The following is a 19814-nucleotide window of genomic DNA, read 5'->3' on the forward strand; positions in this document are numbered from 1 at the left end:
ATGGATATTTTAACTGACACCCTTCAGTCACTTGCCCAGATCCACATCCATTAGTTATATTGATATATTGGAGAGAAGTAAGAGACAGGGACATGCTTTGTATACCCAAAATCCTTCTCTAGTTTGTTTAGTACGCAGTTACAAGTAGGGAGTTGACTCGAGCTGAGCCAATCATGAGTAAGACCAGGTTCACATGAGACACTTACTTACAGCAATGCAAGGTCAAGACATGATTTCTCAGGGAGCCGTAGCATAAATTTAGTTTTACAGAGAAACAGATACTTCAAACTATGAAATGGAGTCTACATACAAAATGAAGTCCCATAAACACACCTTACTCACTTTCACCATAGATAAAGAAGTAAACCATCTAAAGGCCCGATCATCGGCCTGTGTAAAATGGCACAACGATCAGCCGACAAATGAGCAATCGCAACTTTTATGCAGTCCTAAAAATCATCATTGCACACCTTCCCGTCTAAATAGGGTATGTGCTGCCGACGACAATGCAAACTGTGTGGGGGCAAACTATTTTGCACATCCACATACAGTTCAATAATTTCTCATGTAAATAGAACTAAAGGAGCGCAGATCGACATTGATATATCTGCCGGTATAAAAGGGTCATAAGGGAGTCAGATTTTCTGTTAATCATCTGATGATCGCCAAAGGAAAATAGGCAGATGCGTAGTGAAGATATGGTTTTTATTTTAAACTAACTTGCCAATTTACTAATATCTTTGTTTTGTTTTCTTATTCAAAGTCCATCTCTAGCAAGAATGGCTGTTAAATTAACCTCATGATAATTTGTTTTTCAAAAATGTAACACGTTATATTTTAGAAATACACATTGATGACCTACCCTTCGTATAGGCCATTAATGTGTGATCGATGGGAGACCCACGATGAGCAGAATAGAGCAGCCACAGCACTTGCTGGAGGATCATGGTCCTTTGGGTTTTTCCAGGCACAGCACCTCATCTGTACATGTGGCCGTGTCTGGTACTGCAGTTCAGCCTCATTCACCTTTCTCCATTAAGACCTGCTGCCCCTCCGTTCTGCTAATTGATGGGGGTCCCAGAGGTTCGAACCCCAACTGAATACACATGAATGAGCTATCCTAAGCATAGACCAGTAATGTGCATTCTCGTAAAAAAATATATATATTATGTTGTAAAATATTTCCCAATGAATGGTTTCTAAATAGTTTTTGTTCTTATGTTATAGGTCTCTGTAGAAATGTGTGCAATTTAAAGCTGAAGAAATTGCAATGAACAACATCAATACAATTTTGGGATATCCAATCTGATATTTTTTTAAATCCATGAACTTGAATCTTTGAAACCACCATTCACTTAACAAACTCCATCAGAGGATGAACATTTTTACTTAGCTAATGGACATCTTCTTTAGGTGATGTGAAGCATCTTGATCCATAAATCGGTCCTTGAAAAGTATAAATATGTAACGCAAAGGGTATTTTCATGTGAATAAGTAGGAAACCTTGGAACGGGATCCATGATGAATAGTATGCTACAAAAACAAATGTTAGAAAAGTTCAATTGTGAAAAATGCAGATTTTCCACAAAGGACCCAAATAAGTACAAAAACCATGTGTCTCTTCACAATGACATTAAGTATGCATGCTCGCATTGTGACTTTGTGTCTTACACTAAAACGGAATTTCAAAGACACTTGGTGACACATACGGGGAAATTTCCTTACACCTGTGGCTACTGTGGCTATGGGGCCATAAGAAACGATTACATAGTCAAACACATCAGAAGAATTCATGGTGATGGCAAGATCCAGTGTTCTGTGAGCACTGTTGAAAACGAGTCCATGAAAGCATCAATTAATATAATGCAAACACAAGTGACTGCACCCAATGTACAGAACATCTTACAGAACAACCCTTCTTTATTAACTGAAGATGTAATAGATCTCACAACGGAAGTGGACAGTCTCGGCTCAAGTAACAATATTTTGGTTGCCAATGGAAATAACGTTCCTGGTCAGGTGGAAGTTGAAGTCATTTCACCAGCAGACCAACAACTATATCCATGGATACCATTAACTGTGGTTGCACCAACATCTTTTAGAGTACCCCCCAACTGTATTGCTCAGGTTGTGGAAGTGAAACCGGTCAACAGTGCGTGTCACTTGGTTTTAAAGTGTATGAATTGGTTTGAGTCGAGTGAGCCAAATCGTCCTGTTAAAACTGAACCGATTTCTGGAAAAAAATCTTCAAACCCTGACATCCAATCTAAAAGCATAACGGAAAACCCAGTTGGACCTTCATCGCAAGAATGTACAGTATTACGTAAGGACTGCAAAGAGAATACATTGAACCCATCAAATAGTGTTGGTTCAACTAAAGAGAACCTTCACACCAATGTGACCGGTTCAATTGATAAAACCAATGAAATAATTAATGCTATTCATGATATTGCCAAGGACATGTTTGATGATCTTGAGGAGTTTTCGGGAGGACCAATAATTTCATCAGTTTTTTCTCTAAGTTCTGACTCCCAAAACACCATTGAAGGTATACAATGGGAATGTCCATTCATCAGTCCAAACAAAAGTCCAGAAAATGATATTGATGCAACACACTCGTCTTTGAACCCACCTGCAAGCCAAGAAGGAACTACTACATTTGATTTGGCATTAAACCAGCCAATGGACATTGACGAATCTCAGAAGACTGTTGAAAAAACTGTTCTTCAAAGTGAAAAAGAGTCATCTGAAATTAAGATGGACGATTTGAAACAAAGCACTAATCCTGAAATACAATTGCCTCTTAAGTCAGTACCAACAGATGACCAGAAGATTGGGAGTCAACCATCTGTTGACCATCTGAAAATCAGGAAAGTTGGGCGTATATCTGACCGTCTTGGCAAGATAGAAACAAACAACTTTATTAAGCCTCAGAAACTCTTTTTATCCTGTGACAAAAGAATTGTCATGCAGCCACTTTCGTGCACAATGCAGAATACTAATATGACTGCTTCTCAGGTAGGTAAAGTTATGGAACAACTTCAGGCCCTAGTTAAAACCAGAAAGGAGAAGGTTAAAAGACTTGTGGCTCCATCTGTGAAAAGCAGAGCCCAGCCACATCTGCAAACCCTCAGACTGCAACCTGTTAAGGTGGATCAGGGGACACACCTGCCACGCTACAATCAACCTGTAGTTGTATTGAATCATCCTGATCTGGAGTCAATGGAAACATCTCATATTATGAAATCAATCCGTGTGTTTAAGGGCAACATCACAAAAATAACTTTATCCAAGCAAGTGTGCAAGAAATCTGTATGATCGTAAAGTAGACGGTGTTAAATAGGAAATACACTTTCATCAAACTTGATATGTCATAGAGCCACATCAAAAGATTGGATCGGTGGGGGTCCAGGTGCTGAGACCCCCACCATTGCAGAAATGAAGGCGCATTAGCGCTCAGCTGAGAGCTTTACTCCATCGGCTGTATTAAGCGCTCATCGTCAGGCTAAACTCTGCTCACATAGAACCGTCTTCAGACTGACTATGAGAGCGGTCTTCAGAATGACTGAGTACTGATCACATATGAAGGTGCAGGTCGCTCCGCTGAGCGCTAATGCACATTTGTTCCAGCAATGGTGGCGGTCTCCACACCCAGACCCCACCGATCCAAACTTTTCATATGTCTCTATGACGTATCACATGTTTGAAGGTGTAGTTATTCTTTAGGTGTTGGTCTACATAAGTGGTAACTTTGTTAAAACTTTGTTGTTGTTTTTTTAGAAGAATTTAAAATTAAAACCAATGGTTTTTCACTATACATATCAACCTTTTTACCTTTTATTAGATGTTCTATGTGATGTACAGTCATTCACTTTAAATGCCCAAATGTGTACATTATGTTGTTGGGTCTATGGGTCTACATTCACGGTGTTGTAAAAGGATGTTGATTGGTCAGTAGAGACTTTAATTTTTCATTGTTGTAATTTCAACAATGTCACTTAAGCCTTATGACCATGTGTAGTACCGGGATATATTGTGCATAGCAACTAAAGTTGTGAAGGTTTTCCCACCACAGACCTTTATGGTATAGCAATAGGATCTTCTAAAGTTTCCATATCTTCCATAGAGTATAATGGTGAGTGACCATGCATGCACGGCCACCTTTACTCAGCAAACACGGCACATGGGACCTACATTCTCCAGATCCTTCCGATATTTCTTAAAGGGGTTTTCTCATGAAGGACTTTTATCACCTATCTCGCTGCACAATCGCTCCATTCAAAGTCTATAGGGGTGACGGAAACAGGCGAGCGCTGTACTTGGATGTCTTCGTCACCCTCATAGACCTTGATTGGAGTGGCAGCGCACATGCGTGACCACTTCTCCATTCAAAATCCTCCTTACTGCGATCGTGCAGTGAGAAGGAACGGAGATCGGGCAACCTAGAGATCCATGGGGGTCCGAGTGGTGGGGCCCCCAGCGATTATACATTTATCACTTATGCTGTGGATAGGTGATAAATGTCCTTCATGGGAATAACTTTTTAAATATTTGTAGTGGGGAAAATCCTTAAACCATGACCGTGTATGTGACCACTGGGAGTTTGTTGCTATGTAGCCCAGACCTTACATCCATTAACGTTGGTTGCTACATCTAGGTTCGTATTTATGCATAGAAACTTCGATAATATAAATGCATAGAAGCTTGAGTCAATGCTCTCAAAACTCTGAGCAAAAAGAAATAATTGTTAAAACTGATCCACTTGAGGCATTTAGCATACCAGGGCCTGTTCGTCCCATCAAAAGCCTGTTTTACAAGTTTACTTAGTAGTGTAAATTACCCGTGTGCCACACATATAACCGCTTCTGTTGCACGTTACTTGACTGGTAGCCAGCCCCGCACCCTTTCTGATTTCAATCCAAACTCAACGCCTATTTCCTTAAAGAGGCTCTGTCACCACATTCTAAGTGCCCTATCTCCTACATAAGGTAGTTACAGCAGAGCACAGCGTAATCTCGCGAGATTACGCTATAGATGACAGGTTACAGCGGGATTACACTGTGCTCTGCTGTAACTACCATAGACACATTAACGAAGTGCAGGGATTGTGAATAGACATCCCGTGGAATGTCTATTCACGGTCTAAACACTTCAGTATCGTTAATGTGTTAGTATAAGACAGCACATAGTGATCTAAAAGGATCCCTATGCGCTGACTAAATGAATGGAGAGGAGTGCATGACGCTGATTGGTCACCGTCATACACTCCTCTGTACAACGCCCACTTGGTCTACAGTAAAAACACGCCCACTTGGGCATTAAGACACTCATTAGCATAAATCTAAATTTGCTAATAAAGTGGTGAAAATAGATCGTTTTTTTTAAATAAAAAGCACTGCTGTCACCTACATTACAGCGCCGATCTCCTTATGTAGGAAATAGGGCACTTATAATGTGGTGACAGAGACTCTTTAAAGCTGCAGAGCATTGCTATAATAACCTGTCCAGCTTAGTGTTCTGTTCTATTTTTAGGCAAGAGCCTCAAAGGGCAATGACTACTATCAGCGGGCTTAGGGCCTGATCACGACAACTTCAACTACAAGCCCATGTGCACTACAAGAAGCCTCTGCAAAACAGAACTTTGGGGGGACAAATGACACCAAGTAAAGGCCCTGGAATGTTAAATGGACCTAGTGAGTCAATTTTAAAAAGTATTAAAAGGGTTGTCCCAGATTAGGACAAAAATGGGCTGCAATTTTTTTTTTCTCTTTTTGAACCAAAAACTGAGCCACTCTTGTCCATGGGTTGTGTCTGGTAATGCAGCTTATCCACATTCAAGTGCAATATCCGGCACAATTCATGGAAAAACGTTGGGCTCTTTTTGTTTCTCATCCTGGACAACCTTGTACATTTTTTGCCCACAGTGTCATTTAAAAAAAATAAAAATTTGTAGCAAACAAAATGTTACCTTCATTCTTTTAGGGTGTTGTTACTGCTCTCTTGACAAAATTTACCAGTATGAGAAAGTCATAAATTCTTTTCACAGGTGTTCGTAAAAATATTCCCTGCAGCCAAAGGTTTGATTGTAAAAACGAGTGTTTAGAAAAAAAAGAAATGTCCAGGCAAGCTGACCTGATATATAGCGGCTTTTTATATAGAGGTTAGAAAATGGAAGCCGTCGACAAGTTGGTTTCAATATTTATTTTCTCGTTTCCACTTAAAAATATCATCGACCATATCCGATGAGGACATTGATGTAAATTAATATCCTAGGGCTCCCAGTAAATCATTCTTCAGTGTTAATAAATAATTTAATTTCATTTTGGTGCAAACACTGCAATAGTCATGTAAATAAAAAAAAACTGCTGAGGTAATTGGGTAAATGGTGGCGAGTTTGCACCATTTTATTTCGGTAAGGTGGAATTCATATATAGTGTTGCTCCAAAGAGAAGGAAAAGTCAGACCCGTCCTCTCTTTTGTATCCATTCTTGTTTGGCTCAAAAATTGCCTGAAAATTGCATAAAACACCATGTGAATCCAGCTTAAATGGAACCTATCATGCACGTTAAAAAGGGCAGCATAATATAGTGACAGCCACGCTGATTTCAGTGGTCTGTCACTTATCTGCTAATGTGAAGCCAGTGAGGTCCGCATAATGGGCATGACCGGTTCCCTTTAATGAAAGTATGCAGCAAATGTGTATGGCGTCGTCCCGACTTTTCCCCGACGGCAGATGTCCGGTGAGAGAAGGGTCGGCCATGTTGAATTTCAGCATACCTGATCCTTTTCTTTATAAGCTGCTTTCTCCCTGAATACACTTGCAAGCTCAGCCTAGGAGTAGCTGTCGGTTGAACGAGTGTTCGGCCCACAGGTATCTAAAATGTATGTCCAGCCTTATAAGAGTAAACACACTATATTTAGTGGCCAATAATCTATTTACATTGAAACTTTTTTAAGCGGTTGTTTGTGGTTCGACCTTGGCCATATTCAAGTTAAAGAGGCTGAGCTGCAACACCAGACACAGACCCTGAAGAAGAGCGGCGCTGTTTTTGAGTAAATAATAATACTGGTTTTCTAATATCATATGATCCATTTGAAGTTAATAAAATAACTTTTTGAAAAAAAAACCCTAGGAGTAAATACTTTTATTTTAAATATATCTGCTTTGTATTGGAGTTTTGCCAAAACCTCATACATGTCAGTGTTCTATAACCCTCAAACTAGTATTTCCATCAGTGTTTTCTAGGGGCTCATGCACAAAGCAGAGACCTGTGCCCGGAGACTGCACGGCGGTGCCCGGAGACTGCACGGCGGTGCCCGGAGACTGCTCGGAGACTGCACGGAGCCATACAGGCTCTGTCGAGTGTTGTATATATGGAGTTATCCCACCCCCCACCTAGAAGTAATGCTTCCTGGGGAGGATACATCTGTATATCTGTCATCTGATGGAGTATGCCACAATTTATTTTATGTTGGATTTGTACACATCCATCATATGCCGTATAGCAGACCAAGGTTTCCTCTAGAAAAAACGTTTCGGAGCATCTGGGCAGAAACTGACCCCACAAAGGGTTGCATAGGCTGCAAATCATAGTACACTATGATTCCGTTTTGCACACTGTATTACGGCTGAAGTGCACATGGTCATGTGCATGTGACCTAAATTCCATGAGCTTTTTTTCAAGGTAGCTAAACATCTTGTCCATGTTGTATCATACAGGTACCTGCCAACAAAATTTAACCTGTGAACTCACCTGATATGTCTTTTTCAGTAAATATTTGTATTCCCTATGAAATAACAATTCTGGAGCACCTTTTCTTAGAATTTTGTGTTGTCTCGTTCCTCTGTTATTCCTCCTGGAAATGTATGAATAAACAACTGGGTGTTATCAGTCCCCTTCTCAATAGGGTGTGTCTCTATATAGCTTGACACAGTCCGCACTGATTGAAAGTTTCCAGGAATGATAACAGAGGAATGGCACAGTGCAGGGTTTTAAGTATAGCTGCCCCAACATTGCTCTTTCATGGGGAATAAAAGTATTAACTTTATATCAGGAGAGCTGACCGTTCCTTTTTAAATATCCACAGGTTATAGCAATGTAGAAGTGTGTGTGGTTATTTGGTAAACATATTCCAACCCCCTGCACCTTAGATTAGAGAAATTGTATAAAGCACGTTTGGCATGTACGTTCAGCATATGTGCTGGTAGATACTCCCGACGCGTACGCTGAATGAATCCACAGAGCCCTATGGACATGGTAGATGCCAAAATTGTCGTTTTGGGGTCTGCCGGGCAGATATACAACGGTATACCTTTTCTACAGTGGCAAAGTATACAGTGCGGTATATATATTTTTTTTATATATAACATTGGGTCCTATGTGTGATGTATGCTACTGATGTATACTACCTCACATATGTTGGGAGATTTCCCCGGTATATATGCCGAATGTAAAACGTTTCTAAAGATCCTAATTGAATATATTATAACGTTTCTGTTTCATTGTGGGAAAAATATTGCAAGATTATTGGCTATGTGAATAATTCCCGACTACTGTTTTCATTATTTAAAAAATTCTTCTATAAATTTTGTTAAAGTAAAAGAACCCTGGTTGTAAAGTATATACAAAACTTTGTGAAAAATACCCCTTTTTGAGTTGTTTTTTTTTTGCTTGTTCAATTTGAACGTTAAATGGTTTTATTACTTTTTTTGTTTTTTACATGGATTCTTAGATAAGCGAGTTTTCCTAATGTCGAGATAAGATATTAAAGAGGCTCTGTCACCAGATTATAAGTGCTCTATCTCCTACATAATGTGATCGGCGCTGTAATGTAGATAACAACAGTGTTTTTATTTCGAAAAACGATCAATTTTCACCAAGATATGATCTATTTATCTTTATGCTAATGACTTTCTCAATGCCCAACTGGGCGTGTTTTTACTTTTTGGCCAAGTGGGCGTTGTGGAGAGGAGTGTATGACGCTGACCAATCAGTGACCAATCAGCGTCATACACTTCTCTCCATTCATATAATCAGCAGCGTGTGCTGTTACTTACACCCACATTAATGTTACCGAAGGACGCAATGTCTATTAAACACGTCCTGGCTGGAGGTGATGTCTATTTACTCTCAAGACACTTCAGTAACATTTTAATGTGGGTGTAAGTGACAGCACATGCTGTGCTGAGTAAATGAATGGAGAGGAGAGTATGACGCTGATTGGTCAGCGTCATACACTCCTCTCCACAACGCCCACTTGGCCAAAAGTAAAAACGCGCCCAGTTGGGCATAAGGATAGTCATTAGCATAAAGCTAAAATAGGCCATAACTTGATGAAATTTGATCGTTTTTCTAAAGAAAAAACACTGCTGTTACCTACATTACAGCACTGATCACATTATGTAGGAGATAGGGCACTTATAATGTGGTGACAGAGCCTCTTTAAGCCTCATTTATCAAAACTATCCCAAAAAACTGGTCTCCCTCGCCATAACAACCAATCGGAGTCCAGCGTTCAGTTCTTGAACTGCTTTGAAAAAATGAACGCTCCACTGTGATTGGTTAGCATGAGCAATAAGGCCGGTTTTTGTGTTAGATAGTTTTGATAGTTGAGGCCCATTGTGTTAAGCCCAATGACATTTTCTATAAAATCAGTTGACTTTTTTGTTTCATTCTGTGATTTAATGCATTTTTTGTTTTATTTATATGACTAATGGTTTCACACAAGTCATGTTAAAAAGGTATTTTTTCATGAAAAATATTACTTTGTAAAATAAAGGTTTTTTTAAAGAAAAAAAAAAACCCCCTTGTTTTATTTTTGCTATACTCTTGCTATTAACCCCTTAACGACGCAGCCTAGTTTGGGCCTTAAGGCTCAGAGCCCATTTTTCAAATCTGACATGTCACTTTATTCAGTACTAACTTTAGAATGCTTATACCTATCCAAGCGATTCTGATATTGTTTTCTCGTGACACATGGGACTTTGTTAGTGGGAAAATTTGGTCGATATATTTAGTGTTTATTTGTGAAAAATAGCATTTTTCTGAATTTAAATGCATCTGCTTGTAAGACAGCACACAAGAAAATAGTGACAGCACACTGCGAACACTAATGCCACCTAAGCCACTAAATATAAATAAATATGCGTTACTGCTAAATCTACTTACAATAGGGAGGTTCTTAGCGCACATTTTGATCAAATAGTGTGAGCCCATCTGCCACGACAAGGCGACCTCTATGAGGTGGGAACCTACGCTGCACATACACCCAGAACTGGGACTAAGCCTACATATATCTGGGGATGGTAGGAACCAGCATTAAACTAATTCAAATCACCCAGGGCAGAATGGGAGGAGTGCAAGATCAAAAAATGGAGGCAGTCATTAAACCCGCATATATGAATCACATAAACAACGCTAAAGTTTGAACAGCACATTCCAACAAAAGGAAAGAAAATGTGTATACAGGTGCAAGAACGCCTGTGACTGCAAATTTATACAGCACACAAGAAAATGGCGACCGCACACTGTGAACACTAATGCCACCTAAGACATAACATATAAATAAATATGCATTACTGCTAAATCTACTTACAATAGGGAGGTTCTTAGCGCACATTTTGAGTGAGCCCACCTGCCACTACAAGGCGACCTCTATGAGGTGGGAACCTACGCTGCACAAACACCCAGAACTGGGACTAAACCTACATATTCTTGGGGATGGTAGAAACCAGCGTTCAACTAATTAAAATCACCCAGGGAAGAATGGGAGGATTCTGCCCTGGGTGATTCTGTAGGATTAACGCTATTTCCGTTAATCCTATAGAACTGAATGGTAGTTACGGAAACAACGTAGCCAGTGAGCTACGCTGTTTTCATAACTCCCGACCATATAGTCAGGAAGTAGACTGGAGGCAGCGGGATCAGAAAAAGGTAGAACGGGGTTTAGGGGGCTCAGTTCTAGAGATAGGTGCGAGTCTCAGGTGGGATATTGGCGTACGTGGGCAAAATTGCTTTAGACATTTTAGGGTGCTTTTTCTTTTTTTAAACCTTGTGAAATGAAAAGATCTGACTTAAAACTACATTTTATTTTCGCAGCCTTATTCCAATAAATTCAGCAAAAAAACCTGTGGAATCAAAATGCTCACTATGCCCTTAGATTAATTTCTTGGGGTTGAGTTTCCAAAATAGGGTCTTTTTGGGGTGTTTCCTTTGTTTTTGCACCACAAGACGTTTTCAGACCTGACATGGTGCCTAAAATATATTCCAATAAAAAGGAGGCCCCAAAATCTTCTAGGTGCTGCTTTGATTATGAGGCCGGTGCTTCAGTACTTTAGCACACTAGGGCCACATGTGGGATATTTCTAAAAACGGCACGATCTTGGCAACTAATATTAAGTTGTGTTTCTCTGGTAAAACCTTCTGTATTACAGAAAAAAATGGATTAGACTTGAATTTCTGCAAAAATAAATACATTTGCAAGTTTAACTTTCTAATAGCTTTAAAGCATGTGTAACCTCTAAAGGGTTAAGAAACGTTCTAAATGCTCAATTGAATTATTTGAGGGGTGCAGTTTTTAAAATGGGGTGACTTATGGGGGGTTTCCTAATACATAGGCCCTTAAATCCACACCACAACTTAACTGGTCCCGAAAAAAAATAGATTTGAAAATGTGCAAAATTGTTAAAGAGGCTCTGTCACCAGATTTTGCAACCCCTATCTGCTATTGCAGCAGATCGGCGCTGCAATGTAGATTACAGTAACGTTTTTATTATTAAAAAACGAGCATTTTTGGCCAAGTTATGACCATTTTTGTATTTATGCAAATGAGGCTTGCAAAAGTAAAACTGGGCGTGTTTACAGTAAAAGTCCAACTGGGCGTGTATTATGTGTACATCGGGGCGTTTTTACTTCTTTTACTAGCTGGGCGTTAGGAATGGGAGTGTATGATGCTGACGAATCAGCATCATCCACTTCTGTTCATTACCACCCAGCTTCTGGCAGTACACACAGCGTGTTCTCGAGAGATCACGCTGTGACGTCACTCACTTCCTGCCCCAGGTCCTGCATCGTGTCGGCCACATCGGCACCAGAGGCTACAGTTGATTCTGCAGCAGCATCAGCGTTTGCAGGTAAGTAGCTACATCGACTTACCTGCAAACGCTGATGCTGCTGCAGAATCAACTGTAGCCTCTGGTGCCGATGTGTCCTCGCTCGTCTGACACGATGCAGGACCTGTGAGTGACGTCACAGCGTGATCTGGCCGAAGCTGGGCGTTCTGAAGAGAAGTGGATGATACTTCTCGTCAGAACGCCCAGCTAGTAAAAGAAGTAAACACGCCCAGATGTACGCACATAATACACGCCCACTTGGACTTTTACTTTAAACACGCCCAGTTGGACTTTAGCAAGCCTCATTTGCATAAATACAAAAATGGTCATAACTTGGCCAAAAATGCTCGTTTCTTAAAAATAAAAACGTTACTGTAATCTACATTGCAGCGCCTATCTGCTGCAATAGCAGATAGGGTTTGCAAAATCTGGTGATGGAGCCTCTTTAAGTTATAAGCCTTGTATAGTCCTAGAAAAATAAAAGGATGTTCAAAAAACAATGCAAACCTAAAAAAAACATGGGCAATGTTAACTTTTATCTATTTTGTGTGGTATTACTATTTGTCATACAGTTTTTATTTGTGAAAAACACCAAAATTGTAAGAATTTTCAAAAATGTTGCCGTTTTCAAATTTTAAATGTATCTCTGCTTTTATCGACCAAATTTTACAACTAACCAAGTACAATGTGTCACGAAGAAAACCATCTCAAAATCGCTTGGATAAGTAAAAGCATTCCAAACTTATTACCACATAAAATGACATATCAGATTAAAAAAAAAAAAGGGGCTGTGTCTGTATGGCCAAAACAGGCTCGTCCTTAAGGGGTTAATCTTCGTCTTATTTTTGACCCTGAAGTGTCTAATAGTTTACAGAGCTGTAAGAAATATATTTTAAAAAAAAGTGTCCCAGGAGTTTGGTCATCTCCCCCTCCTCCTCATAACCGTCAGACCTGTCACTCTCTGTAAGGGTATGTTCACACGAGGGCGTCCGTAACGGCTGAAATTACGGGGATGTTTCAGCCTGAAAACATCCCCGTAATTTCAGCCGTAACGGCATGTGCAGGCGCTTGAACGCCGCGTCCATTACGGACGTAATTGGCGCTGCTATTCATTGGAGTCAATGAATAACTGCTCCAATTACGGCCAAAGAAGTGACAGGTCACTTCTTTGACGCGGACGTCTATTTACGCGCCGTCATTTGACAGCGGCGCGTAAATTACGCCTCGTGTGAACAGACAAACGTCTGCACATTGCTTTCAATGGGCAGATGTTTGTCCGCGCTATTGAGGCGCTATTTTCGGACGTAATTCGGGGCAAAAGCGCCCGAATTACATCCGTAATTAGTGCGTGTGAACATACCCTAAAACCCATCTGTGCTTTCGGCAATTGTAGACTAGGAGCATTAAGCCCTGAACACTTTGCGAAGTCCGGCTATTCAGGCATCTGTCGATGGAAAATGGAGTCCAGGAGGAAAGTAACCCATGTGTTCTCTTGTAAAATGTCACCGTTTGTTTCAGGAAAACATATTAAGAAAATCCAGTGAACTGACCAACACTAAGTACGTTTTTTTTCTTTCATTATTCATTTCTAGGTTTAGTGTTAAAGAGGATCTGTCACTAGTTTAGTAATGCCCAATCTCAGGGCAGTGAAGGGGTTAATCCTTCATACTTCTAGTTTACAGCTCCAGGGCTATCCTTGCTATAACAGGAAGCTGAACACTGATCAGCTTCCTGTTCTCTCCCTGCACCAATCACAGCAATGAGTACAGGAAGTGGACACATAGGATGGAGCAGCTCTAACAGTATTGCAGCACATTTCTTTCTATGATCAAGGAAGAACTTTTACAGAGAGCTCTCCCGAATGATTAAGGGAAGAGCTTAAGGAGTCTGCGCAGGAGCGAGGGTAACTTCTTACCTGCGTAGTCGTTCAGCTTTATGAAAACAGTGGCCTCATGCATTCAAATAAACCACAAATTGTGTTGTGATTTGATATTTCGTTGGCTAACAAGTTATCTGTCGCTGTTCCCTCTGACAGAAATAGGGTACAGACATATGGAGGCATTTTTTCTGTTTTTAGAGGGGACAAAGATCACAATCCATACTGTGATGTATTAGTTCATATAATATACACCATTCAGCCATAACATTAATACCTTCCTAGTATTATGTTGGTCGTCTTCGTTCCGCCAATTTGACTCTGGCACTTCGAGGCATGAACACCAGAAGACCTCTGAGGGTGTCTTGTGGTATCTGGCACCAAAACATTAGCAGCATATCCTTTACGTTGCAAGGTGGGGCCTCCATGGATCTAAAATATTTTTCCAGCACATTCCACAGATGCTCGATGAGATTGAGATCTGCAGAAATTTGAGGCCAAGTCAACACCTTGAACTGTTTGTCATGTTCTTCAAACTATTTCTGAACAATTTTTGCAGTGTAGCAGGGGGCATTATCCTGCTGAAAGAGGTCACTGCCATTCGGGAATACTATTTCCATCAAGGGGTGTACTTGGTCTGCAACAATTTTAGGTAGATGGTACACTTGTCTTCTTCCCATAGTGCATTTCTTCCCCAAGTAAGTGCACCCGGCCATCCACATGATGTAAAAGAAAATATGATTCATCCGATCAGGCCACCTTCTTCCATTGCTCCATGGTCCAGTTATTATGCTCATGTACCCATTGTAGGCGCTTTCGGTGGTGGACAGGGGTCAGCATGGGCACTCTGACCAGTATGCAGCTACGCGTCCCCAAATGCAGCAAGCTGTGATGCACTGTGTGTTCTGACCTCTTTCTATCATAGCTAGCAGTAATTTTTTTCAGCAATTTCTGCTACAGTAGCTCTTCTGTGGGATTGGTCCAGATGAAATAGTCTTCTCTCCCCACGCGCTTCATTGAGCATTGTACACCCATAACCCCATCTCTGATTTATAGGTTTTCCTTCCTTGGACCACTTCTGAAATGTACGAATCACTGCTTACTAAGAACGGCTCAAAAGACCCACGGTTTTGAAGATGTTCTGACCCAGTTGTCTAGCCTTCACAATTTAGTCCTCGTCAAAGTCACTCAGACCTTTACGCTTCCATCATATCAACTTCAAGAACTGACTGTTCACTTGCTGCCTATATATATATATCTATATAGAGAAAAACATAGACCACAGCAACGGCACAAGGACTTCAGAGTAGATGAAAGCAAAAGTGGATTTTATTCACCTCAATACAGCAACGTTTCGGTTCAACAGGAGCCTTTCTCAAGCCATCTATATATCATCGCTTGATAGATGCCATTATAATGTTATTCACTTCACCTGCCAGCAAGCGGGTTTGGCTGTTTCCCTTACTCTAATAGGAATAAATGTGAGATCCACGCACATGCGCGCCCACCTTTCTATTTATTCTTTGCCTAGACCGGCCGCCTCAGCAGTTGGGACGTTAGTTGGGTGACCCCCCCTTCTCCATCTAGGTTTGGATTCCAGAGTTGGGACCTGTAAATATCCCCCAATTATGGAATATCTTGTGGACATGCCATAATTGTTTGTTAGGGATAACCATTTAATGGCTGATGACTCAGTGATGATGATCAATTCGAATACCCATCAGATAAAACTTATAATAAATGATTTTATACTCTAATATATTTGTGCCTACGTGTCTCCCTGGACGGTATATCTATGTTAAAGGGAACCTGTCACCAGCTTTTTACCTATTAAACCAGAAATATCTGGTGGTAGTGGGTGAAATATAATTTCTATATAACCTATAATTGTCTTCTTAGTCGGCTCTGTAGCTTTACTATTCAGTTTTTTAGTGTTCCAGCACCGTATGCTAATGAGCATAAAAATTTCATATCTTCGTTTGAAAAGAGTCATAGCTTCATTCCTCAAGTCTTTCCGAGTTTACCCCGCCTCCTTACTTTTGATTGACAGCTCCTCACCTCCCCCCAGCACACAGAACCACATGCTTGTGCATTGAAGTCCTCTTCTGGGGTGTGCGCACAAAGGGACACTGGATTATTACGATAAAAGGCGCAAAATGCTTGCAGACCGTTATTTACAGTGAGTGGAAGAGTTTAGGAGAGGGGATAATGGCAATGAACTTTTGATAGCAGCGGCCAGTGAGGGATAAGTAAAGTTCAATAGGTGAAATGCTGGTGACAGGTTCCCTTTTAAGGTGATTTTTTTTTTTTGTGTGTGTATCTCTCTTCCTAAGACATTATGTGGTACAGTAACTTGCATGTTATCCTTTTCATAATGGGACAGAGCAGAAAGGATTTTAAGCAATTTAACAGGTGTAAAATATCATCCTAGATAGATAGAGGTCCAGAGATCGGTGGTTTTTGGTATGCATTTGTTTACTACAATTTCTATTCAGTGTCCCCTAACAGAGTAGAAGTCATACTTAAGGTGGCAATACAGATTATAGATACAATATGTCAACCAAACCCAACGATTTTAGCGAGACCGGCCAAGCATCTAATGTGTATGTCGACTAATAGAGGTGTATGGCTACGGCTTATTCCCCTCTCCCAATTGAATACACATACACAGGCACGCTCAGTTGAGCAGAATATTCTTGTGTATGGGAAAGTTGAAAGGGATAGCTGTTGGACGAACGCACGCACGTTCGTTCGTTCGTTCGTCCGTTCGCTATCTTAAGGATATGGGCAGCTTTAAAGGGTCATTCTGCAAATGATCCAATGTGGTCTACCTAATCATATGTGTGAAATACACCTCCACAGGAGTCTGGAAAATGGGCAAATGTTGCGTCAAAAAATGAATGGTCACCGGTCAAACATAACTCATAAGTATGTGGACGATTGCTCACCATCTTGAGCAAAGTTCCGATGGGACTGATAAAATACATGTCAGAACAATATGGAAAACTTGCAGAAAGGTCCTACAATGTGGGCTCAATAGGGATAAATGTTTCATGTGTAAGTATGACTTCTACTCTATTTAGTGACCCGGAAAGTACCGCAAACAAAAAAAATGCATATCAAAGACGTCCGGCCAAGCTACCATTTGCAATCTACTCCGCCAATAAAAAAAAAAGGTATCACACAACTACAAGAATGGGTCTATAGGAGCTTTTACATGGGCCAATTATCGGGCAAACGAGTGTTCATATGAACGCTGGTTCCCGATCATTGCCCTGTGTAAACAGGGCAATGATGAACGAGCAAACGCTCATTCATCGGCTGATCGTATAGTTTTATGCTGCAAGAAATATCTCTGTTGGCAGAACACTCCATGTGTAAACAGGGAGACATGCTGCCCACATGATAGAAATGTATGAGGACGAGCAATCGTAGTAATGATCTTTCGTCCCCAAACATAGCTTCTTGTGAAAGGAGCAAATCTCGCTGTCTAGTTGATCAGCGTTCGTTTACACGGCCCATTTTGGACAGTGTAAGAGGACCCTAAGGCCCCATGCACACTAACATGTTTTTGCGGCCGCAATTCACCCGCAAATCTGCGGGTGAATTGCGGCCCCATTAATTTCAATGGGCCTATGCACATGACCGCAAAAAGAACATGTCTTTTTATGGCCGTATTTTGCGGTCCAGGATCATAGGAATGCATGCACACGGCCATCTGCACGGCACGCGATTTACGTGCAGCTCGCAAGTAACACTCCGCGACAGTCCGAGTCGCAAATCACAGCCATGCACACCAGTACGGTCATGTGCATGAGCCCTAACACTTTAATTATTTTGTTAAATTACAATCTGTACAATGTATTCCAATGTTTACCACATTGTAGGTGGGTTTTTTTTATAATAGAGTATGGAAGGACAAGAACTTGTTAGTTTTTTTAAACTTTCTTTTATCTGAAAATGTTAGTGATTGGTAAAACTAAATTTAAGAATGTAGTTTTTCATATAACACAAAAAAAAAAAATTAGAATACTACACATTTTTAAATATTGGCAATAATACATTTTTCAATTATTCAAACACATTTTCAAACAAGACCTTTTCATGTTTTAAAATTTGGAGATGCTTTTAAGTGGGTTTCACATGTATTGGTGCTATTTCTTTTGTGAAAAGCAATGAAAAGATAATATAAAAAGATCTAAGTTAATACATTTTTTCTGTTAATCCAAAAATTATCTTAATATAAGGGTACATTGATTTAGAGGATGCAGTAGGAATTAATTAGTTAATTAAATTTTTGTGAGTAAAAATTATTTAAGGAACACTCCTGTCAAATCTGCCACGCTGTGTTATGCCTAAGGCCCTATTCACACGACAGGGATTCTCGGCCAAGTGACGGCCGTTTTTTTGAACATTAGACCCCTAATGGGGCTATTTACACGGCCGATTTTTTTTTTTGACAGCCCTATTGAACATGCCCTATTTTTGGCCATTCTCCCGACTGCACGGCTCCCATAGAAGTCTATGGAGCCGCGTAAAACACGGCTGTCACTTGGATGTGATCCGAGTGACGGCCGTGCTTTCTGCCGCTCGCTCTCTTCTCACAGTGTGAAGTGCATGTGAAGAGGAGTTATTTTTAATATTTTTTTAAGTCCCTGACGTCACTGTCCATATATGGACAGTAACATCAGGGACTTCTCCTGGAGCGGAATCACGTGCCGCTGTGTCCGGGGATTCCTCTTCATATATGGACAGTGAATTCAGGGACTTCTCCTAGAGATGTCCCCTACAGTGGCGCTATCTACAGAAAGGGGTGTGCCATCTGCAGTGTTGCTATGTACAGGGGGGCTGTGTGGCACTACCTAGAGGGGGGCTGTGTGGCACTACCTACAGGGAGACTGTGGCAGTACCTACACAGGGCAGTGTGTGGCAGTATCTACAGGGGGCTGTGTGGCAGTATCTACAGGGGGCTGTGTGGCAGTATCTACAGAGGGCAGTTTGGCATTAGCAACAGGGGGACTGTGGCAATATCTATAGGGGGGCTGTGGCAATATCTACAGGGGCTGTGGCAATATCTACAGGGGGCTGTGTGGCAATATCTACAGAGGGCAGTGTGTGGCATCTACAGGGTGGCTGTGACAGAATCTACAGGAGGCTGTGTGGCATTATCTACAGAAGGAAGTGTGTGGCAAAAAATTGCCAAATTAAATTCATCTGTAAAACGTATAGGGAAAAAAGCTGATACAAAACGGGTCAAAATCTGCCGTTAAACGGAATCACGGCCCAGAACGGAAATGGAACGGATGCCAAACGGCCGAGAAAAAGGACCATATCGGCTGTTTTTATCGGCTGACTCTCGGACCCTGTCGTGTGAATAGTGCCTAATACAAGGCCTTAGGGGGTGGTGCATGACTCAGTGATTCAAAGAACAGCAGAGACAGAAATCATATTAACCCCCTCCGTTCCAGCACTAGACATGAGTTTTGCCTGCAGTGTTCTTTTAAGAAAAAAAAAACCAAACAATTATCTTACCTTTTTTATCTAAGATTTTTTCCATTTTTAATGTCAGGTATATAAAGAGATAAAAAAAAAATTGTGTTGTATTTAATTAGTAATACATTTTTTGCTAATAATTTTCTAGTGCAAGCCTCTATATTTTCTTGTAGATAGGAACAGTTTTGTACATATTTTTCTCTAGTTGTAAAGTATTTTAGCGGGTATATTTGTAATTAATTATAGGACCTTACGCCTATTCAATCCTGATGTCAGAGAATGGGCAGGAGAATTGAAGAGAGAATTTATTAGTTACTAGAATAGCCAATTGGC

The 19814-nt window shown here is 40.7% G+C and overlaps 1 protein-coding gene across 4 annotated transcripts in view; it reads left to right on the forward strand.

Moving 5' to 3' along the window:
- Positions 1-7326, forward strand: part of ZNF518B (zinc finger protein 518B) — a 45616-nt gene extending 38290 nt beyond the window's left edge. For all 4 annotated transcript variants that reach the window (XM_075858146.1, XM_075858162.1, XM_075858153.1 and 1 more), the window contains exon 2: positions 1228-7326. In XM_075858146.1, the coding sequence (XP_075714261.1) occupies positions 1519-3318 (1800 nt within the window). In that variant the 5' untranslated portion in view covers positions 1228-1518 and the 3' untranslated portion in view covers positions 3319-7326. The remainder of the gene's footprint in view (positions 1-1227) is intronic.
- Positions 7327-19814: the final 12488 nt, after the last annotated feature.

This window comes from Rhinoderma darwinii, chromosome 1, assembly GCF_050947455.1.
Source record: "Rhinoderma darwinii isolate aRhiDar2 chromosome 1, aRhiDar2.hap1, whole genome shotgun sequence".
Classification (NCBI taxonomy): Eukaryota; Metazoa; Chordata; class Amphibia; order Anura; family Rhinodermatidae; genus Rhinoderma; species Rhinoderma darwinii.